At 41.5% G+C, this 24,747-nt stretch overlaps 1 protein-coding gene across 2 annotated transcripts in view; it reads left to right on the forward strand.

Moving 5' to 3' along the window:
• Positions 1-24,747, forward strand: part of tie1 (tyrosine kinase with immunoglobulin-like and EGF-like domains 1) — a 197,828-nt gene that overhangs the window by 162,593 nt on the left and 10,488 nt on the right. For both annotated transcript variants that reach the window (XM_039736139.1, XM_039736140.1), the window contains one exon: positions 22,569-22,609. In XM_039736139.1, coding sequence (XP_039592073.1) covers positions 22,569-22,609 — 41 coding nt within the window. The remainder of the gene's footprint in view (positions 1-22,568; positions 22,610-24,747) is intronic.

Raw genomic sequence — 24,747 nt, forward strand, 5'->3', positions numbered from 1 at the left:
TAAGAGGATGAGAACAGATAAATGGCCTCTGTCTACTCATTTACTACTTTAGCAAGTGCAGTTTCTGTGCTGTGATTTGTTCTAAAACCCGACTGAAATTTATCAAGAATAGCAGGTTTATTGAGGTGGTCATTTAACTGCATAATGACTGCCTTCTCCAGAACTTTACTTAAGAAAGGCAGGTTAGAGGTTAGAGAGCAGGTTACTATACAAAAAATAAATTGTATTGTACATTGTAAAAAAAAAAATAATGTTAAAGTTACGGTAAAATACTGGCAGCTGGGTTGCCAGTATTTTACCATAAAAAAGAAGGTATTTTAGGTCTACGGTACACTTTAAAAAAAAAAAAGTTAAATTTCCGGTAAAGTACTGGTAGTTGGGTTGCCAGAATTTTGCCGTAAAAAAACAAGGTGACAGTATTTTTAGGTCTATAAAAAATTTATTTTTACAGTAAAATTCCGGCAGCTGAGTTGCCAAAATTTTACTGTAATAAATAAGATGACAATATTTTTATGTCTACGGTATAACTTTGTAGTAAAAACTGTGTTTTCTTTGCAACACATTCCAACAGAAAGCAATGTTTAACCATAACCAGAAATTCATGTAGTTTAATAAATATGCCGATCAATAAACCATTAGAAAGTACTGTCAGGGTCAAACCCCAGTACACAGCTTGCATCAGTAAAGTAACAACAGCCAATAGCAAACAGGTACTATTTAATTATACACATTGAAAACAATTCAATGTTTAAGGAAACTAGCGCACATTGTCTGGTAGGGAAGAAAAGTTTGCTTTTGTGGTGTATGGTGTCGTACAGGCGTGCCAGCTTATTGAATACAAACAACCATAAATCAGCTTCCGTAACCTCAAAAAACCTTCAGCACGCACAGAAAGATACGTCAGCTAACTGCGTTTAAGTTTTTTTCCATACTATTCAAAGGTATGCGGCTCACTAAGAACGTAAAAGGGGGCGTGTCCTTATGCAAATATTGAAACTTCGGTTTTACTGAACCAGCACTTCACCGTTTTACATTTTACGGTTGTTTACCTTCGCTGTTTTCAACAGATTTACACTATAAAATTAACAGATTTTTTCTGTGTAATTGTAATGCATCAGTAAACGGTATTTAGCATATTTTGAAGGTAGAAAAACATCGATTTTACAGAACTTGGCTGTAAAAAATAATGAAATGTATTGTGTATGATATACGGATAATTTTCCTTTTTTTCAGAAAAGGTCTTTTACTTTCACCATTTACAGTATTTTTACCGTTAAATTTACTGACATTTTTTACAGTGTATATCTGGTAAACCAAACACGGGGGTAGGCGAACGAAGCAAGCAGGGGGCAGAGCCCCCTAGTCTGTAAAAAAAAAGTCCTCCTTTGTCGCATATTTTAAACACGACTCATTCCTCAGTCAGTTCATCGACGAGTGGCTGGCAAGTTGTTGCACTTTGCTTATTTTTTCAGAAAACGTATGGGATTATATCATTTAGAGATCTGTATATAAATAATGTCTTTGCATCCTATGAACAATTACATTCTAAATTTAGTTTCCCATCAACTCAATTTTTCCACTGTCTCCAAATTAGAAACCAATCAAAATCTCCCCGATTTTCCTCACCTCCCACCTATTTCTATTCCGGAAGAGATACTGATCAGTCTTAGGGACTCAGACAGCATCTCTACAAATATATAAAAACATTTTAAAATCCCTTCCTTTTAAAGACCCCCCAAAGCACAGTGGGAAAAGAATCTTTCTTATTCAACATTTCAGTAACGGAATGAAAAGCAGCCACGCACAGAATTCACTTGAGTGCCATATGCGCAAAACATTCAATTATTGAACTTATAAAATCTTTTATCGAGCACATCTGTCTTGTTTGAAATTGTCCGAGATGTTTCCAGTGTAAGAGCCAACCTGCGAACGTTGCAATCGAGCTCCAGCCTCACTGGGCCTCATGTTTTGGGCGGCGCAGACCAAATTGAACATAATTCTGGACGAAAATTTGTAAATGCTTATTTGGTGTCCCAATCCCTCCTAATCCATTAACAGCTGTGTTTGGTGGGCTCATAGAAGGGCTTAAAGTGGAGAAGGACAGTGCATTAAAAATCACCAATCGTATGAGTTCTCTTCCAATCAGGTGACATCAACCCAATTAGGTATTCTGTATTTATGGCGCGAAGCTGACAAACTAGTGCGAGATCCTGGCACTTAGTTTTTCAGATGGCCACGTGCTTAAATTGTGAATATGGCGATGCGTTTGTGCTCATTTAACGAAGCGCTTCAGAGAGAATTTAAATGTCTGGGAAAAAAAGATGTATCTGGCTCTGAGAACAACAAAATGGACACTTTAAACAAGTGGACATTGATGATCTGTTTCCCGTGGGGGCCTATTAATACCACAGAGCATAAAGACCCCCAAAAGAGTAAAAGGCGTGTCACATTAGATGGACTTTTCCAGCCATTTTCAATAATAGACTTCATTTATGTAATCTTAGCGAGTCAGGGAGTGTTGGTAGTAGGCGTCCATGAAGCCAATCGCAAATCTGATATACTCCCAGGACAAAATGAATGTGACATTGTCTCAAAGTCAATTAGGTGGTCGCCTAATGTGACATGTCCGGCGACTCACTCCAACTAGTCAACAACTCGCCCCTCGAACAGGTTTAATTAAAAGTCGTAGTGATGTATCTGTGTGTGAACGATGAATGCTTATCTGGAAGTACAACGCATACATTGCAGCAATGAGAAAGAAGTAATGTGGTTGGCTTTTGGATCATCTTTGTGATTACTTGTGTTTTATGTACTAAAACAGAATGGAAAAGGAGCCGAGACTGCAGCTGAACTCTCCACAGCTGTCAACCCTTCATACATCACCAACTCAGTTAGGCAGCACATTATTGGCTGTCAGAAAAAGGGGCGGGCACAACAGTGCTGGATGATTGGCACATGATCACTAATTGTGATGTGGGCAGCGATCATCAGCGATGTAATATGACATGGTGCAGTGATGAGATCAGCAAATCTGACATACCCCCAGACAAAAAGTCACATAATGTGACATCGGCTCAAGGCTGATAGGTGGTCACCTAATGTGACATATACAGAAATTCTCTCTGGTCAACTAGCCAAAGAGGTTTGATTTTGTCTTTAGTCGTAGGGGTGGCTCTGTGTATTCATGAGATCTGACAGCCAATGAACAAAAACTTAACATGCATCACAGGAAAATTAATGGAAGGAATTAATAAGGATAAGATTGAGCATCACAAGGCAAGAACAAGAGTTATTAGGAACAGTCAGCATGGGGTCAAAAGAGGGAGGTCATGTTTTACTAACAGGCTGGAATTCTATCAGGAGGCAACAAAAGGATACGACCGGACTGGAGAAGATGATATCACTGATCAGGACTTTCAGAAAGGATTTGATCAAATTAAAAGAAGTGGCAGTTCAGGGTGATGTTTGTAGATGGGTGCAGAATTGGCCGAGACACAGGAAGCAGAGGGTGATGGTGCGAGGAACCTCATCAGAATTGGGCGATGTTAAGAGTGGTGACCAGCAGGGGGCAGTGTGGGGGCCGCTGCTATTTTTAATGTATAGAAATGATTTAGATAGGAATATAAGTAACAAGCTAGTTAAGTTTGCAGGTGACACCAAGATAGGTGGACATGCAGATAATTTGGAATCCGTTATATCATCACAGAAGGAGGCCCTGCTGGTCACCACTCTTAACATCGCTTAATAGCACTGCTATTCTTGACATATATCAGTGGTTCTCAAACTGTGGGTGGAGGGGGGGCACTGAAGCTGTACAAGGGGGGCGTCGAATAAATGAACAAGACATCAAAATTAATTTTTTACATTTTTATTTCAAATTTAAATTTACAAGCATATAATTACACCAAATGCATTATAATTAAAATTCAAATAAAACATTTCTAAGGCATAGATCTAATGACTAATAATGGCTGCTTTAAAGTGCACAGCCTGTCCAGGTTTGGTTTGATATTTGAGATATCGAGACACTCTGAGCTCCTTTTCTATTTGAAGTTTGTTTCTATGACAGGCGGCGCCGCTGCTGCTGCTTTTATAGTCGCGTATTTTCAATCCAGAAAGTTCGAGACGTATCGGTATCTGTCGCAAACATTCGGGTAACAGTAGATCAGGTGATAATGCGGCGCGACTGCACCACACTGGCAGCGTAGCCAATATTGCCAAATAGAGTTCAATAATTTACTGGGTTATTTTCATGATACAACTAACAGCGGTGTAATATTTGTCGGACGAAAATACGTTCGTCTCGTGCAGATTGACTTCATCGGTGTCCTCGTTTACGAGATTTTTAAAAATTAAAACATATTTAATCGTTTCTTTACATAAAAAATAATTAAATAAGAATAAATAATTTATTCTTTGTTTTTGGGATTAGAATTACTCCCAAAAACTACACAAGGCATTTTAACAGTTATTAAAGCACTTTAAAAAAAATTAATTGCAAATATTTCATTGAAGTTAGCCGAACACATGCAAATCTTATGGAAGTAAAAATGATCGGATACGGCGACACCACACGAGTATCAGACCTTTGTTAGATGTATCATGGGTTATTCTCATCTATTTTATATTATGCGGGGGGCACAGAATTATTCCAGGTAGAAAAGGGGGGGGAAGGGGGCGAAATACAAAAGTTTGAGAACCGCTGGCATATATAAATGACTAGCAAAATACCCGCGCTTCGCAGCGGAGAAGTAGTGTGTTAGAGAAGTAATGAAAAAGAAAAGGAAACATTTTGAAAATAACGTAACATGATTGTCAATGTAATTGTTTTGTCACTGTTATGAGTGATGAGTGTTGCGGTCATATATATATAATATATATATATATATACACCCACATATATATACATATTATATATACATATCTACATATACACACATACATATACATACACAGGCACACACACACACACACACACACATATATATACACACACTGTTTGGGGTGCGAGCAACTGTTGCTGGGGTGCCAGAATCCATCAAGGAAGAAAAATGAAAAACATTATTTGTACAAAATCTTAATTTATTTATCCATTCCTAAATAATTAAATGGGCAGGAGATGAAGAGGAGACCTGAGTGAAGAGTTTAAAATGATGAAGGGAATTAGTTCAGTGGATCGAGATGGTGACTTTAAAATGAGTTCATCAAGAACAGGGGGACACCGCTGGAAATGTGTGAAGGGTAAATTTCACACACACAGAGAATCACAGACACCTTGAATAAGTGACCAAGTAGTGTGGTGGACAGTAGGACTTTAGGACCTCCAAAACTCGACTTGGAAGAATGAAGTGTACAGGATTAGAAAGCTTTGCTGGGCTGAGTGGCCTGCTCTCGTCTTGACTGCTCTAATGTTGTATTTGTAAAACTGCGTTACCCCCAATTATCCCACTGCTTCTTCAGAGAGGCCATCCTGTATTTTTCCAGGGAAAATCCGGTCACCCCCCCTTATTGGTGCTGTACTCAAGTCCGCACGCGGTCAGACGTTTTAAATTGGCAGCAGGTCGGTCCACCAAGCCAGACAGCCTAGCGAGTGCTGCTTTAATATCTGAGCAAATGGCCTGTTTGTTTTTTTTTTAAATAAGTAGCCTGCCTGTCTGCCCCCCAATCAAACAGCTACTGTATGTCTATAAATCAGACATGAAAACAATGATATTTGATCTTCATCCTCAGAAGCTCCCCTCTGGGCCTCCAGCCTTATTACGGGTACAGGCCTGCTGAACAGCAGATAACATTAGTCAGGAAGTAGGCAGGCATGAGCAGCGGCACTTCTATTTATACTCCCCGTTCATTATTTAGTGTGCAAGTTGTGCAGGAAGAGGGGCTGTTTGTCGGAAAACCGTAAAAGATAAGCCTCCATCTCCTCATTTTAACCTGTCAGCACACCACTTCACAAAGTCACGCTACTGAGTTTTTTTGTTTTGTTTTTTTTATGCTCTTCAAAGTGCTTTATAGGAATAATGAGCGTGGCGAGGTGGCACAGCAGGTAAGGTTGGTGAAAATCATGAGGTGGCAGGGGCACAGCCTGTACCACCCCCATCCTGGTGTGAGGCACCAGACCCCCAATGTGTGCTCTCAAGTTCAATCCTGGGAGACCCAACTGACTGCAGGTTTTCATTCCCACCAGTTTCTCAACCAGACAGGCAGCTGTCGTTACCTTTATTTGGGTCTCATTCTTTAATTAGCGGACTCCATTTTTTTTTCCTTTCATTTTGCATTTGAAAAACTGCACTTTACACTTCTAGGATTTAGAAGACATTTGTCTGCATCTTTAAAAGCTTACTTTGGCTTTTTATTGGTAAATTTCTTTTTTTCTGTGGAGTTTACTGTCTTAATTTTTATCTGCGTGCCCACAATTAATTTTGAGTAGACACAAGACCCTGGAAGGAGCAGTGATCTCAGTGTTACCCACCTGTAACTGGAACATTAAAAAAATTAGATTCAATCATAACCTCATTTACAGTATTTGGAATTTGAAATATCCACACATCCAAAGGGCGACCCTACAACAACCCAAACTCAGAAGGTGGCACGGCACTACCTGACTTTCAGTTTTATTACTGGGCAGCAAACATACAAGCTATAAAAACTTGGACATTGGCACAAATAGATGAACACACACAGGCTTGGTTAGCAATAAAAATGAAATCCTGCAGCACTTCTTTATATTCCTTACTTTGTGCTCCAGTAAATACGAGTTATCGTCAATACAGTATACTAACAACCCATTTGTCCGTCCTTCACTGAGAATATGGAACCGATGTAGGAAGCGCTTCAAGTTGGAGAAAACTTTATCTGGTACATCTACAGTACGTGATAACCACCTTTCTCCATCCTCTCAAACTTTGAGTTTTTAATGTTAGGAAAACATATGAGATTAAATCATTTAGAGATTTGCGAATAAATAATGTCACTGGATCCTAAGAACTCCAAATTTAATCTCCCATCAACACAATTTTTCCACTGTCTCCAAATTAGAAACTAATCAAAATCTCCCCGATTTTCCTCACCTCCCACCTATTCCAGAAGAGACATCAGAACTCAGGCAGCATTTCTGTAATATATAAAAACATTTTAAAGACCCTTCCCTTTAAAGATCTCAATGCACAGTCACTGGCGTAGCTCGAGTTTGTGCCGCTTGGGGCAGGCCGGTGCTTCAATTTGCCGCCCTCCAACATATCTGAATATCCATCCATCCATCCATTATCCAACCCGCTATATCCTAACTACAGGGTCACGGGAGTCTGCTGGAGCCAATCCCAGCCAACACAGGGCACAAGGCAGGGTGCCAGCCCACCACAGGGCACACACACACACACATCAAGCACACACTTGGGACAATTTAGGATCGCCAATGCACCTGACCTGCATGTCTATGGACTGTGGGAGGAAACTCACGCCGACACGGGGAGAACATGCAAACTCGGGACCCGGGAAGCGAACCCAGTTCTCCTTACCGTGAGGCAGAGATTATATTATATCATCCATCCATCCATTATCCAACTCGCTGTAGCGGTCAGGGGCCGCTAAGATTCACACCATCAATGTGACGGTGATTTATTTATTTTAGTGGTGGATTACCAGGGACAACCCCAGCCTTGGAACGACACACATACACACACACACACACACACTACAGAGACCAAATGAAGCACGCTGGGAACATTAATCGATAAATAATATAATGAAATTAAATGATCTAAATGAAAACAATAATACCACCCCTGACCCCTTCGGCGATATTACATTTAACAAAGAAACACAATAAACACGCAGTAAAGTCCATGTAAACCAAACCGGATGAAATGAGAAGTGGTGAAGTCCAGCAATCTGTATGTTGAAAGGGTGAAAGAAAACTCAGTCCTACCGGTAGTTACTGAAAGGTTCAAGTCAGATGGATGGTTCAGGAGCACTCCAATCTTCCGGAAAACCAATAAATTCCAACACAGTCCTCAGTGCACAGGTAGACAGACGATCCGGACCCCAACACACGAATACAGTCGAGGACACATTGATTAATTAAAGTTCAACAACAGCAGGAAGCACGACAGATAAACGTAACACACAACGCACCAAAGTAAAACAAACTTTTTTTTCTTCTATCTGACACCTGCCCTCCTTTTAAACCCCTCTGGCCACCTTTGACCCCAACAGCCCCTGCAAGGACTGCTGGGAGATGCAGTTCTAACTATTAGTAGCATTGCTACACCGCTATATCCTAACTACAGTGTCACGGGGGGTCTGCTGGAGCCAATCCCAGCCAACACAGAGCACAAGGCAGGAAACAAATCCCGGGTCTCCTAACTGCGAGGCAGCAGCACTACCCACTGCGCCACCATGCCGCCCCATATCTGAATATAATCTATTTAAATAGAAAATTAAAATGACGTATAGAGAAAAATTAAGATCAATTTTGCATAGATTTATTCAGATATAGGGAAACAGAAACAATTTTTCACATAAAAATATTTATAAGCATCAACCAGACAATAATATAGCATAGATGCACTGATAAGCCATGTTCTGATTATTATTTAATATAATTACGCTGTGAAAACCAGAACCAGTGTAGTGCACACATTATAGGTGGGGATGTTTTCTGCGCAGAAACGTAATTATAAATTGTAAAGGAGTTGTTTATCTTCCTAGAAATGATCATCGGTGTGATGTTTCTGTTTATTTTAGTTATTGCCTCATAAATTTTAACTGCTGCGTCTGATGCCGTCATAGAAGGACAGTCTGAAAATTATTTTTGAAGCATTTGTGGATAAAACTCATTTTTCATTCATGAGTGATATTTTTTCCGAAGCCCTGCTGCTTACACACGAATTGCACTGATAATGCCGCCCGGGGTGGCCCACCCCATAGCTACACCACTGAGCACAGTGGGAAAAGGATCTCTCACTCAACATGTCAGAAATGAAGGGGAAGGCAGCCACGGACAAAATTCACTCGAGCTCCATATGCGCAAAGCATTCAATTGTTCAACTTAAAATCTTTTATCGAGCGCATCTCTCCTTCATTTAAAATTGTCCAAGATGTTTCCAGGGTAAGGACCAACCTGGACCAAAATCTTTCAATGCCTTTCAGACAGCCTTGGGGTCACAATCCCTCTTAACCCATTAACAGTTGTGCCTGGTGGGCTCACAGAGGGGCTTAAAGAAGAGAAGGACAAAAACAAACTGTAATGGCCTTTACTTCACTGTTAGCATGTAGACTTGTCTCGCTCAACTGGAGGAATCCTAACCCACCTCTGTTAAGTCAGTGGGTACCTGATGTTATTTACTAAATTGAAATTGGAAAAAAATCTAATTATTACTTAGTGGATCTGAACAAAACTTTTTTAAAAACCTGGCAGGATCTCATCAATGACATTTTAGGATAAACATTTAAATTCGGGGGGGAAAGACTTCTTTCTCTCTTTACTACTCTTAATAGTTTTGCTCTGGCTGTCGGCCTTCCTCTCTCGTAGGTGGTGGTTGATTTGACTTCAGCTTGATTAAGTTTGACTTGATTGTATGGAACGTTATATGCTTTTAATACATTCAATAAAAGATTAAAAAAGGAAAAGAATGAATTCTTACCCATCTACCACATATACATTCAGTAACGGTACAGCGTAACCAGCCTGCAATTTCTACACAGTTGTTAATAAACCTTTAACAGCCCCTGCCTCTTGACAGCCTCCCAGCCTTGACTCTCTAAGAAGATAAGGAAAAACTCCCAAAAAAATCCCTTGTAGGGAAAAAATGGAAGAAACCTTAAGAAAGGCAATTCAAAGAGAGACCCCTTTCCAGATAGATAGATAGATAGATATATAGATAATTAGATAGATAGATAGATACTTTATTAATCCCAAGGGGAAATTCACATACTCTAGCAGCAGTATACTGATCAAAACAATATTAATTAAATTAAAGAGTGATAACAATGCATGTAGGTGGGGCATGCAGTGGGTGTCAAAGAGAAGGGGGTCAATACAATGCAATACAATACACAGAACAGAACAAATCCTCAATACAGTATAAAAATACAAATTTTAGAAATACAGAGTAGAATTTAACAGTAGATGATATCACAGGATAGGATTTGGATTTGTTTAGAGTCCTGGAGACCTCGGCCATCAAACTGCCTCCCCCTATTGGCCATTCCACAGCTGAAATAGCACTAATCCGATGAAAGGACCCCTTTTTCCCACTATTTCTGCGATCCTCCATCAGAGATGACTTTACCTTAGGCAGGCAAAACAACTTGGCAGGTGGGCAGTGGGCACCAAGTGCCACATTTGAGTACCGAGAAGAGAAACAGAACAGATGAGGGTTAGTATCAAGTGATAACAGTCATGTTACTTATGTTTTAGTGCTAATGACTGACAACAGAGATGCAGCCTGTACAGTTAATCAGCAGCTCTAGTCAGGGTGTGCTAAACTGAAGTGGTGAGTCTTCAGCTGGGATTTGAAAGTTGAGACCGAAGGGGCATCTCTTATAGAAGCAGGCAGACCACTCCACAGTTTAGGGGCCCTGTAACTAAAAGCTCAACCTCCCACTGTTATTTTATTAATCCTTGGGATCATAAGCAGACCGGCATCTTGAGATGTTAATGTGCGCTCTGGTTTGTAAGTCATGATAAGTTCAGAGAAGTAAGCCGGACCTCGGCTATTTAATACTTTATATGTTAGGCTGATTCCAGGACTACAGGGGTTGAATTATGAGGTAAGATTAAAAGAGCTGAACCTTTACAGTTTAAGCAAAAGAAGTTTAAGAGGTGACATGATTGAAGTGTTTAAAATTTTGAAGGGAATTAGTACAGTGGATCGAGACGTGTATTTTAAAATTAGTTCATCAAGAACACGGGGACACAGTTGGAAACTTGTTAAGGGTAAATTTCGCACAAACATTAGGAAGTTTTTCTTTACAGAAAGAACGATAGACACTTGGAATAAGCTACCAAGTAGTGTGGTAGACAGCAAGACGTTAGGGACTTTCAAAACTCGACTTGATGTTTTCTTGGAGGAAACAAGTGGATAGGACTGGTGAGCTTTGCTGGGCTGAATGGCCTGTTCTCATCTAGAGTGTTCTAATGTTCTAATGTTAAAATGAGGATTTTGAAATCTGCCCTAAACTTAACCGGGAGCTCAGTGTAAGGATTTAAGAACTGGAGTTATGTGTTCATACTTTCTTGTTCTTGTAATAATTCTTGCAGCAGCATTTTGGATTAACTGGAGGCTGTATAAAGAACAGTTTGAACACCCAGTGAACATCGCATTGCAGTAGTCAATCCTACTAGAGATAAATGCATGAATTAATTTCTCAGAATCCTGTTTATTTAGAAAGCGCCTTAATTTCCTAACATTATTAAGATGGAAGAAACATGATTTGGACAACTTTGTAATATGTGCTTTAAATGACATGCTAGAGTCAAAGAGAACTCAGAGGTTGTGGGCTGATTCAGTAAAATTAATGATGATTCCAACTGAGTTAAATGATAACAAAATATTGTTGTGATCAGCGTCATTATCTCAAATCATTAACGTCTCTGTTTTATTGTTGTGTTTAAAGACAAGTAGTTCTCATCCATCCAGTCCTTTAATTCACTAACACGACTCATTAAAGACAACATCAGAGAAACTTCATTTGATCTAAACGAAAGGTAGAACCGGGTGTCATCTGCGTACGAGTGAAAATGAACATGTTTCCTAATGAGAGATCCCAGTGGAAGCCTGTAAAGTGAAAACAGTAAAGGTCCCAGTACTGAGCCTTGCGGGACACCATATTGAACTTCTGTGTATAATGATGGAGTCCTGTCAGCACATTTCTGTACATATTGGAATCGATTTGATAAATAAGAACTAAACCAAGCGAGCACGGGGCCTGTAAGCCCAACATCATTTTCTAGCCAGTGCCGTAAAATAGAATGGTCAATGGTGTCAAATGCTGCACTTAAGACTAACAACATCATTACAGTGGAGTTTCCTTCATCAGAGGATATCAGAATGTCGTTTACAACCCGCGTCAGTGCCGTTTCTGTACTATGACCAGTGCGGAAACCAGGCTGGAATTTCTCAAATAAATTGTAATGCGTAAGGTGTGACTGAAGCTGATTGGCAGCCACTTTTTCAAGTATTTTAGAGAGAAAGAGTAAATTTGAAATAGGCCTATAATTATTTAGTATGTGTGGGTCTTAATGGTTTAATGACTGACATTTTTAGTGCATCAGGTGCTGTGCCATGCAATAATGAACTATTGATAATGGTTAGAACAGAATACAGTAATCCCTCCTCGATCACTGGGGTTGCGTTCCAGACCCCCCCGCGATAGGTGAAAATCCGCGAAGTAGAAACCATATGTTTGTATGGTTATCTTTATATATTTTAAGCCCTTATAAACTCTCCCACACTGTTAACATTATTAGAGCCCTCTAGACATGAAATAACACCCTTTAGTCAAAAGTTTAAACTGTGCTTCATGACAAGACAGAGATGACAGTTCTTTCTCACAATTAAAAGAATGCAAACATATCTTATCTTCAAAGGAGCACCGTGAAGAGCAGAGAATGTCAGAGAGAGCACTCGCAAAGAAAAGCAAACAATCAAAAAATCAATATGTGCTTTTAAGTATACAGAAGTACCGCGATAAAGCGGCATTTTGTAGAGGAGCGTCCGTGTCCTCTGTGCAAACAGCCCCTCTGTCAGGCAGAGAGAGTGAGAAAGATAGAGAGAAGCAAACAAAACAAACACCACGGGGGAAGCATATCTTATATCATGGAGGAGTTTTAGTTAATATGTAATACATGCTCTGATTGGGTAGCTTCTAAGCCAACTGCCAATAGCGTCCCTTGTATGAAATCAACTGGGCAATCAAACTGAGGAAGCATGTAACCTAAATTAAAAGACCCATTGTCCGCAGAAATCGGCGAACCAGTGAAAAATCCGTGATATATATTTAGATGTGCTTACATTTAAAATCCGCGATAAAGTGAAGCCGCGAAAGTCGAAGCGCGATATAGCGAGGGATTACTGTAGACTGAAACTCTCAGCTGGCTGCAGTCATCTGTATCTGCTTCACTAAAAAGCATAGCAGGAAAAATTAAATAAGAGTCAGGTAACAATAAAAGGAAAATAATCAGTCTAAATAATTTACATAATTTGTTGAAATAGATTTTTTTTAATTATGCAATTCATTTAGATAAATTTTTTTTCCTACTTGACATAATTCGTTAATACAGATTATTTTTATTTTTACTATCGGAAATAATTTGCTCTATTGGATTATTTTTATTTTTCCTACTTGACGTAATTCATTCGAATGGATTAATTTTATTTTTATTTTTCCTACCCGACATAATTTGTTTTAATAGCTTATTTTTTCTACCTGATATAATTTATAAGGATTATTTTTATTTTTATTATCTGACATAATTTGTTCAATTGCATTATTTTTATTTTTCCTACCTGACACCTATGGGGCTTCATATAAAGGTCTCCACACCCTTATGTAAAATTCAGCATTATTGACATAAAGGTCAAAGTCAAATGTGAAACGTCATAACGGTCAGACTGGTATCCCAACTGGGATGTAAAGAGATGACTTACCAGGCCAACAGGCCAAAATGGGTGGGCTGCGTGAATGGAGGTGGAATGTTCCCAGTTCTCGTCCCAGACAGAATAATGTGTATCCTTGTGTATCAGGGACAGATTGTCCTCCAGTACAATAGGTGGCAGAGCTCCTCTGGTTTGGATACCTGCAGTGGTCGTGAGGCACTTGTAGTCTTGAAGAGCAGCCCTGCTGGGCTCCTTGTGTGCTGCTGGAGTGTGCTGTCAGGAGAAGACCTCCCTGTTTTATTATGTTCAAAATGGCTTAATAAAGTATCTATCTATCTATCTATCTATCTATCTATCTATCTATCTATCTATCTATCTATCTATCTATCTATCTATCTATCTATCTATCTATCTATCTATCTATCTATCTATCTTATAATCTACATTCATAAAACAGAATGTCCGTCTCTCCACTCCCTAAATAACCCTACATCCTTTGACTGATCTGGACCAAATTGTGCATAGTTGTTCTCTTGGACCCCCCAGAGAAGAAAGACTATTTTAGAACCCAAAACAATTTGACCCTGGGAGTCCCAGTGGGTTTTTTTCCTTGTGTGCAATAGTTTGAACACCAGTGCCACCTGCTGGCTCAGAGCAAGTATTACAATCCTACATAATTTGACCTGTCTCGGCAAAATATTGCATAGTTGCTTTCTAGGACCATACAGACAAGACAGATTACTTTGGAACCCAACATGTTGACCACTGGGGTCCCATTTTTTTTTTTTTGCTACACTAGTGCCACCTGCTGTCTCAGTCCAAGTGAAACATCTGAAGGGACCGAATCCAGACCAGCAGACAAAATGACCAGAGCTTAGCATTTCTTGCCTGGACAACACAGCATCCTGCTTCGATCAAACTTAATGTTAAAGGGAATAATGGGGGCTTTGGCTGGGGGGTGTGGGGTGAGGCTTAATCAAGCGTTGAAGTTCAGTGCAACACTAAGGAGAATCAAAGAGCTGTTGACTAACTCCTGCTTTGTTGGCTTTTCTTCATAACTTAAGCACCGCAACGTATCCACCTTGAACTAAGATGATTACAATTCAGTAAGCAGTTACCTCAATTCTGAAATCCAATCGGACCCAAAAAGAACAAATTGTTGACTCGAGAGCAGAGACATCGACAGAGAGGCAGTGTGAATGACAGATGGGACAGCCAGCAATAATAACAGGGTCACCATTTAAACCATACATTAGCATTTGCTTCCATTCCTTAATTCATTCTACAAATATGCCCGGGATGACAACGGGTACTTTAGCGAGCACATTTTGTAATGTGTGGAAGATGGCCCGGACACAGACAGGTGGACAGCGATCGTTAAACCCACACACGTTTATTATACATAATTCACTGTTTACAAGGTGCAACACAACCCCAAAGTCCAGGCCCTTCACAATGCCTCTTTCACTCTTCTGGCCGCCTCCACTCCTCTCCTCTAAGAGTTTGTCTGCTCCGCTCCCGACTCCAGCCATTGAATGTAGGGAAGCGGCCCCTTTTATCCCCACCCGGACGTGCTCCAGGTGCCTCCCGATTAGCTTAAGCCAGCACTCCCCAATGTGGCGGAAGTACCGGCTGCACACCCGGAAGCACTCTGGGTGTCCCTGGTCTTGTTCGTCTCAGCACTTCCGGGTGTGGCGGGAGTGCTCCTCAGGCATTCAGACGCCCCCTGGCGGTGACCACGGTCCCCTATAGGGTTGAGCTTCCAAGCTCAGTTCCCGTGGTCCCCAAAGCCACCAGGGCGGTCGCCCCCACGTGGTCTGGAGGAGGCGCAAACCCACCTTTGGTCCTCCTGGGCATCCCAGCTGGGTACCTCCCTCAGCTGCTCGCCACAACGTAAGAGTGCTACCAGCATTGCTGCAGAAGTTGAAGGGGTCTGGGGTCGGCCTGTCAGTGTTCAGACCATACGCCCGCCGCACACTGCATCAAATTGGTCTGCATGGCTGTCATCCCAGAAGGAAGCCTCTTCTAAAGATGATGCACAAGAAAGCCCGCAAACAGTTTGCTGAAGACAAGCAGACTAAGGACATGGATTACTGGAACCACGCCCTGTGGTCCGAGGAGACCAAGATAAACATATTTGGGTCAGATGGTGTCAAGCGTGTGTAGCGGCAACCAGGTGAGGAGTACAAAGACAAGTGTGTCTCGCCTACAGTCAAGCATGGTGGTGGGACTGTCATGGTCTGGGGTTGCATGAGTGCTGACGGCACTGGGGAGCTACAGTTCATTGAGGGAACCATGAATGCCAACATCTACTGTGACATACTGAAGCAGAAACTGGGCCGCAGGGCAGTATTCCAACATGATAACGACCCCAAAAGAAAGCTAAAGAAACTGAGGGTAAAGGTGCTGGACTGGCCAAGCATGTCTCCAGACCTAAACCCTATTGAGCATCTGTGGGGCATCCTCAAACGGAAGGTGGAGGAGCACAAGGTCTCTAACATCCAGCAGCTCCATGATGTCGTCATGGAGGAGTGGAAGAGGATTCCAGTGGCAACCTGTGACGCTCAAGTGAACTCCATGCCCAAGAGAGTTAAGGCAGTGCTGGAAAATAATGGTGGCCACACAAAATATTAACACTTTGGGCACAATTTGGACATTTTTCACTTAGGGGTGTGCTCACTTTTGTTGCCAGCGGTTTAGACATTAATGGCCGTGTGTTCAGTTATTTTGAGGGGAAAGCAAATTTACACCGTTATACAAACTGTACACGGACTACTTTACATCGTATCAAAAGTGTCATATCTTCAGTGTTGTCCCATGAAAAGATATAATAAAATATTTACAAAAATGTTTAAAGTGTTTATGCACTAGCATGAAAGTTTAGTTCATTTTGGGTTAGCGAAACTTGTTTAGACTTTGGTGAGTCAAAAGGCCCAGCAGAGCCACCATGTCCCAAAACAAAAAGCTTGTTTACTCAGTTCCCTAGAAAACAATGCAAGTGAAGATCAAGCAGGCCACATTAAGAAGAAAAGCAGCGGCCTGTAAAATAATAATGCCTGTCTAAGCCACTTTAAAAGATGTCACACAACTCCTTTTAACAGCCAGTAGTTCTAAAACCCATGACAAAGCATGTTGAACCTTGACCTAAACCTCAACAAAGGCACCTGTCCCAAACTTGAATACGAGCCATAGCAAGGTTTGGGGCAGCCGCCTGTATATTGTATTCCTATAAAATGATACGTCAAAGGAAAATTTTGCCACTCAAAAGCTGATCTTTGATGGCTCATGAGACATTCCCGGAGATGCTCATTTATGTTTCATTTAAGAATCAACTTTGTCACAGATGTTTCTCCTAAAATTCTTTAGCTTTAGACACGAGATACATCTGAGGTAAAAGGAGTCAACATTGAGAATTTGCTTTGAAAAGCATATTATGTTTTTTGAGCTCCTCTTTCTAGTCTTGTTTTCATCGCTTTCAAGACTTCATATTTTTTTATTGGACCGATGTCTTTACTCAAGGTGTATTACAATACCTGAGATGCGATCAGTTCCATTTCTCTTGTTTTTCCAATTGGAACACAGGTGGAGGAAGTGACTTGCTTATAGTGACGTAATGGTGTCAGTAGTGGGATTTGTGTCCTCGGCATTTGAAGTCCGCTTGCATTTTCTTCCTGAATGAGTAGGATGTAAATAGTGAACAGCAATATAAATTAGAGTAATTAATAATATTATTCAGAAGCAAGGACCACAGTTTTATTCTCATAGGAACATTTTTTATTAACACAAACAACTGTCTGTACATTTCACCGGATATTACTATGCACACAATGCAAACACTTGCAAATTGCAAAAAAAAAAAAGATGCTAGTTGGAAAATCTGAGCCCATCGTTTGACTTTGAAACTCGAGAAGGCACACATGTGAGAATACGGGGAGATTGCGTCTCAGGAGAAAAATCTGAGGAGCAGGAGACCAAAGAACACATCTCCATTTTCTTTCTTTCTGACCTCATTGTTGTCTCGGAGAAACCAAAAAGTACGAAGGAGATCTCTTTCTTGATTTTTCAACCCTACGGGATAATCCAAATTACTTCAGACATAAAAATAGAAGTAAATTAAAGAAGCAAGTCGAATCAATCCAGTTCACGTGATTGCACTCTGATAGACTCCAGTTGTGGAACCCTAGAGCGCCCCTCCATGGAGGAGGTTGTCAATTTGAATTATATGATATCTGTTACGTTATGGTTAAGATTAGGGGTGGAGGAGGAGTTATCTGACTCGAGGCAAGTAAACCATGTGACAAAATCCTGCAATCCAATTGGCTGTGCAGCGGAGCTACTGAACTGTCCCCGCTACTCCTTTCCCTCTACAAATGGTGAGAATATCCCCCTAAACTTGGCTGTCCTAAGCCCACCTGACACTCTTTTCAGCCTCTCTGGTGTGTACTCCCCACCCCACCATGTTGAGGGTCATTCTCATGTTCCTTTGCCTGCTTCGACACTTCAGGGTTAGACGACACATGAGCAGCTCCAGGCTCTCTTTTTTATGGTGGTTTGTTTTTTTGCCTCCTAAGTGATCTTCTGTCTGATTTCTTCTTTAAATTGACAGTCATCAGTTCCATAGTTCTGATAAGCTTTTGGCCTAAAAGAACTGCTGAAATGTGCTTTTTAATTCAGATGTTATATTTATATATATATATATATATATATATATATATATATATATAGATATATATATATATATAAACTGTTCAAAAAAATTAAAGGAACACTTTGAAAACACATCAGATCTCAATGGGAAAAAGAAATCCTCCTGGATATCTATACTGATATAGACTGGGTAATGTGTTAGGAACGAAAGGATGCCACATCGTTTGATGGAAATGAAAATGATCAACCTACAGAGCCCTGAATTCAAAGACGCCCCAAAAATCAGAGTGAAAAATGATGTGGCAGGCTAGTCCATTTTGCCAAAATTGAATTGCAGCAACTCCAAATTGTACGCAGCACTTTGTATGGCCCCGTGTTCTTGTATACATGCCTGACAACATCGGTGCATGCTTCTAATGAGATGACAGATGGTGTTGTGGGGATCTCCTCCCAGATCTGGACCAGGGCATCACTGAGCTCCTGGACAGTCTGAGGTGCAACCTGGTGGCATTGGATGGACCAAAACAAAATGTCCCAGAGGTGTTCTATTGGATTTAGGTCAGGAAAGTGTGGTGGCCAGTCAATGGTATCAATTCCTTCATCCTCCAGGAACTGCCTGCATACTCTACCACATGAGGCCAGGAATTGTCGTGCACCAGGAGCCACTGTACCAGCATAGGGTCTGACAATGGGTCCAAGGATTTCATCCTGATACCTAATGGCAGCCAAGGTGACTTTGTCAAGCCTGTAGCGGTCTGTGTGACCCTCCATGGATATGCCTCCCCAGACAATCATTAACCCACCACCAAACTGCTCATGCTGAATGATGTTACAGGCAGCATAATGTTCTCCATGGCTTCTCCAGACCCTTTCACTTCTGTCACGTGCTCAGGGTGAACCTGCTCTCATCTGTAAAAGCACAGGGCACCAGTGGTGCATCTGCCAATTCTGGTATTCTATGGCGAATGCCAATCGAGCTGCATGCTGCTGGGCAGTGAGCTCAGGGCCCATTAGAGGACATGGGGCCCTTGGGTCACCCTCATGAAGTCTTTCTGGTTGTTTGGTCAGAGACATTCACACCAGTGGCCTGCTGGAGGTCATTTTGTAGGGCTCTGGCAGTGCTCATCCTGTTCCTCCTTGCCCAAAGGAGCAGATACTGGTCCTGCTGATGGGTTATGGACCTTCTATGGCCCTCTCCAGCTCTCCTAGAGTAACTGCTTGTCTCCTAAAATCTCCTCCATGCCCTTGAGACTGTGCAGGGAGACACAGCAAACCTTCTGGCAATGACACGTATTGATGTGCCATCCTGGAGAAGTTGGACTACCTGTGCAACCTCTGTAGGGTCCAGGTATCGCCTCATGCTACCAGTAGTGACACTGACTGTAGGCAAATGCAAAACTAGTGAAGAAACAGTCAGAAAAGATGAGGAGGGAAAAATGTCAGTGGCCTCCACCTGTTAAACCATTCCTGTTTTGGGGGTCATCTCATTGTTGCCCCTCTAGTGCATCTGTTGTTAATTTCATGAACACCACAGCAGCTGAAACTGATTAACAACCCCCTCTGCTACTTAACTGACCAGATTAATATCTCATAAGTTTCATTGACTTTATGCTATACTCTGATTAAAAACTGTTCCTTTAATTCTTTTGAGCAGTATTTATATATATATATATATATTTGTCCATTTTTCCGTAGATTCCTCCCTTCCGTTAGAACTGACAGAGAGGCCCCCACCCCTGACTGTCCACTCCTCAGTGTTTTCTTTAAAGGTTTCAACTGAGGGTGAGCAATGTGGTGTGAGCAAAGAGAAAGAAGACCCCTGGGCGACTGCATACAAGGACGACTAAATCAGCTCAGGCCCAAAGGTCATCAAATCAGCTGAGTCTTAGAAGTAAAGCCCAGGGTGCAGTGTTAAGGACTGTGGGCCTGTTTGGGGGTCATTAAGAAAGCTGGCTCTTTAATGGCACTTTATGGTTCCTTTCTGGCCTGTGTGGCTCTATTGCGTGATGAAGAGCCATTTCATTCTGGGACGGTTTCTCTGCATATGAAGTTTGTACTTTGTGCTATGAGAAAACCTCCTAATATGTACAATCTTTAATGTATGGTAGACAACCTAGTAGGACAGAAACAGATTAAGAACACCCGGGCTTAGCCTGTGTTGTGGTAGGTAGTGAGAGACTTTTATAAAATCAGGATCTGTCACAAACTTAGACAAAAGCCACAAAACAGTTCGAGGCAGCCACCTGTACAGCATATTGTTTCCTGGCTGTAAAACTGAATGAATTGATATGTTAAAGTATACAGATTGTCAAGAGTCCAGAACAGAACTGACTTGCTTGCAGAAAGATGGCAGCTTTAAAGGAGAGCAGAGCAAGTGATGTCATCAGTAGGGCCGGCACCGGACGTCGTGTCATTGGGGCCAGGACCGAAAGTGACATCATCAATAGGGCCAGAACTGGAAGTGACGTCATTGGGCCCAGGGGCTGGAAGTGATGTCATCAATAGGGACAGAAGTGACATCATTGCCCCCGGGACCGTAACTAATTTCATCAATAGGGCTGACACCCGAAGTAATGTTACTGGGACTGGGGGCCAGAAGTGATGTTACCAATATGGCTAGAACTGGAAGTAGTTTCATTGGGGCTGAGACCGAAAGTGACATCATCAGTAGGGCCTGAACTGGAAGTGGCGTCATCAGGACCAGAACTGGAAGTGACATCATCAGTCAGGCCTGTGCATGAAGTAGTGTCATTGGGCCCAGGACTGAAAGTGTCATCATCAATAGGCCCGACACCAGAAGCAGTGCCACTGGGGCCGGGGACCGGAAGTGACGTCTTTGGGCCCGGGTCTGAAAGTGACGTCATCGATAGGGCCTGAACCGGAAGTGACATTATCTGGGCCTTGCAGAATTTCCCGTAACAGGTCTGCGGAGAAATGAGAGAAAGAGTTAGCACACCCCCCCACCCCCTGGTCTGGCATGGAATTGCTCTCATTCAGGCCCGTTAGCTGCCGCGCATGTGTGTGACAGACCCCACTGGGATTTCACAAATCCGATACCATCTCTTCATGATTATCTACAGAACCTGCTGTGGGATGTTCTCTTTTGAACCTTCTTGTGGATGGATCTATTTGAGAACCAAAAATGGCATTGGTCAGAAGAACCCCCTGGCACATTTTAATTTTAAGACTGCGGGGCTCTTGTGAGAACCTCCACACATACGAGGGACGTTCAAAAACTATTTATTAAGAATCTCAAACACAAATGACATCACTTTTCTACATTGTCACCTTCCTTTGCGATGCAATTCTCCCAGCTTTTGAACTTTTGAATGCCTTCAGCAAAAATTGTTTTTGGTTGAGCGCATAGCCACTGATGCACCGAGAGGATACTTTATCCCCGTACTGAGCACTCATGCGGAGATGAATCGGTGCTCCTGGCACACCACCTGCCCACAAAAAGCGCATGACACCACGTCGTTCCTCTTTATGAGTTTCGCAGCCATCTTCATCACAGGGTGGCAACTCTTATACTGAACTGCAAGGGCAGCCGACTGGCCCAACAGAACTAGTCACATGACACTCTCAGACACGACCAATCATGACTCCTCCCTCCCGCCTTCATCGTTCCTAACTGAAATATAAAAGTGCGGAAACTTTTTGAACGTCCCTCATAGCTTGGCCCCTCCCCCCCTCTTTAAAAGCAAACAAAACCTCTGAATTTATCATTTCCATTTTTTTTAAATGCAAATAGCAGTCATGTAGTACTGAAGATGACTTGTGTGCTTTGTAACGCTTGTCGACATTCTCCATTAAGGGGGGCCCATTCACTGCTTAGAGCCCTGCAGAGCCAGTAGAGAGCCCCCCGGCGCTCACAGACAGGACATTGTGCTGGCACTTCAGGCCCAAAAAAAAGCTACAAGCAGCCTTTGTGTCAATGCAGTTTCATTAGGCAGTGGTGCCCCCTAGTGGCGAGGGGGCTTCCCCTCTAAAGCACGGAGCTGACAGTGTCATGATTATACCCCGTACAGTGAAATTCTTGCTTGCCCGTGCTGATCGACTTGCAGCAGCGAGTCTCCAGTCCCCAGTGTCATGGCAGCTGCAGTGTCTGTCCCTGAGTAACTCGCGGCACCTGCCAGGATTCACAGTATGGACGCCGAAAATCATTTCCATTACGGTTTACCTGTAAAGTGTGTTTTTGATGTTCCAAAAGGCACTATATACTGTAACATAAGAAGATTCAGGTGTGTTTGAGCGTTCTTTGGCTGATTTTTTCATTCATTGAAATTTTCTTTTTTTTTTTTTCTTCTTCTTCTTCTTCTTCAGATGGTCTTTTGGAGTTTTGCTGTGGGAGATTGTCAGCTTGGGTAAGTGAGCTCTGCAGTTCCTCCTTCTACACCCGAGGCAGACGTCAAAACCACACGTGAATTCTTTGAGTTGTTATGCCACAGGATGTCTCGTTTCGCTAACATATTGAGACACAGTCTGCCAGCGGACAAAGCCTTTTACAGAAAGATCCGTCTGCAGAGACGAAACAAATGGATTCCGTTACACCTGAAATTGCTAGCATGCTGGAGCCGAGTACGGTACGGTACGAAAGGCGCTTTATAATGTATGTCACTCTCATAGTAGTTGGCAGCATGAAAGGCACTATATAGACCTCAGCCAAAGTAAATCCATGAAAAAGTGTTGAGGAAGATTGCAAGACTTTATGAGGACATTGAAGGCAGTGTGAAAGTTGTCATGTAAAGGCAGACAGTGTGATCTATGAAAGGCGCTATAAAGACAGATTATGTGATCTATGAAAGGCGCTATAAAGACCGATCATGTGATCTATGAAAGGCACTATAAAGACAGATCATGTGATCTGTGAAAGGCGCTATAAAGACCGATCATGTGATCTATGAAAGGCACTATAAAGACAGATCATGTGATATATGAAAGGTGCTGTATAATGTAAGGAAAGTTTGTACCCCTGTAGCGAAACTTTAACAGCACCTTGAAGTTCAATTCATGATGGGAGTTGTCATGTAAAAACAGACAATGTGATATATGAAAGGCGCTATAAAGACAGATCATGTGATATATGAAAGGTGCTATAAAGACAGATCATGTGATATATGAAAGGCATTATATAATGTAGGGAAAGTTTTGAAACTTGGAACAAAACTTTAACAGCACCTTGAAGTTCAATTCAAGATGAGAGTTGTCATGTAAAAACAGACAACATGACATATGAAAGGTGCTATAAAGACAGATATTGTGATATTTGAAAGGCACTATATAATGTAGGGAAAGTTTGACCTGGGACAAAACTTTAGCAGCACCTCAAAGTTGAGCACAAGATGAAGCTGTCATATAAAAACAAATAATGTGATTTATGAAAGGCGCTATTAAGATACAATATAATACATGAAAGGCACTATATAATGTAAGGAAAGTTTTAACCCCTGGAGTGAAACTTTAACAGTGCCTTGAAGTTGAATTCAAGATGAGAGTTGTCATGTAAAAATAGACAATGTGATATATGAAAGGTGCTATAAAGACAGATCATGTGATAAATGAAAGGCACTATAAAGATAGATCATGTGATATATGAAAGGCGCTATATAATGTAGGGAAAGTTTTGAACCTTGGAACAAAACTTTAACAGCACCTTGAAGTTGAATTCAAGATGAAAGCTGACATATAAAGACAGATAATTTGATATATGAAAGGCGCTATAATGACAGATATTGTTATATATGAAAGGCACTATAAAGATACAATATGAGATATGAAAGGCACTATATAATGTAAGGAATGTTTTGACCCCTGTAGTGAAGCTTTAACAGCACCTTGAAGTTGAACACAAGATGAGAGTTGTCATATAAATAAAGACATTTGCTATATGAAAGGCACTATAAAGACAGACATTGTGATATTTGAAAGGCACTATAAAGCTCTTGTGTTCATGTTTGAACAGTAACAACTACAGACTCCAAAGGGTCAAAGCAAGCCGAGGAATCTTATGAAGCCATGAAACCCACCCGAGGAATCACAAAACATCTGGGACACGAATTGTCCCAAACATTGTGGTGCCCTGAAATGGGGGGACTGTGTAGAAAGAGTGTTGTGTGACCAAAATGTCTGCAAATCCCCTGAAATCAAAGTCTGCCATTTGCACATTAATCACAGCGTCTGATTTTTTTGTCATTTTAAACTGTGGAGCAGGGGGGCAAATCAAAGAAAAAAATGGGTCTCCATCCCATACATTATGGAGGGCCCTTTCTTTAGCACAGAGTTCAAACTGATCACTCCAGCTCATAAGTACACCATTAGTATTTTATACTTTTCTGTGTATGTACCAAGGTCGACGCTGTGCTGTCTGGCTGTAAGGACACCAGGGTTCATGTCCAGGGGTCCTCCTTGTGTGGCGTTTGCATGTTCTCCCCGTGTCTGTGTAGGGTTCCTCCCACAGTCCTAAGACATGCAGGTTAAGTGGATTCGGCCCTGCTGTGTTTCT

The sequence above is a fragment of the Polypterus senegalus genome, chromosome 14, assembly GCF_016835505.1.
Source record: "Polypterus senegalus isolate Bchr_013 chromosome 14, ASM1683550v1, whole genome shotgun sequence".
NCBI classification, from domain to species: Eukaryota; Metazoa; Chordata; class Cladistia; order Polypteriformes; family Polypteridae; genus Polypterus; species Polypterus senegalus.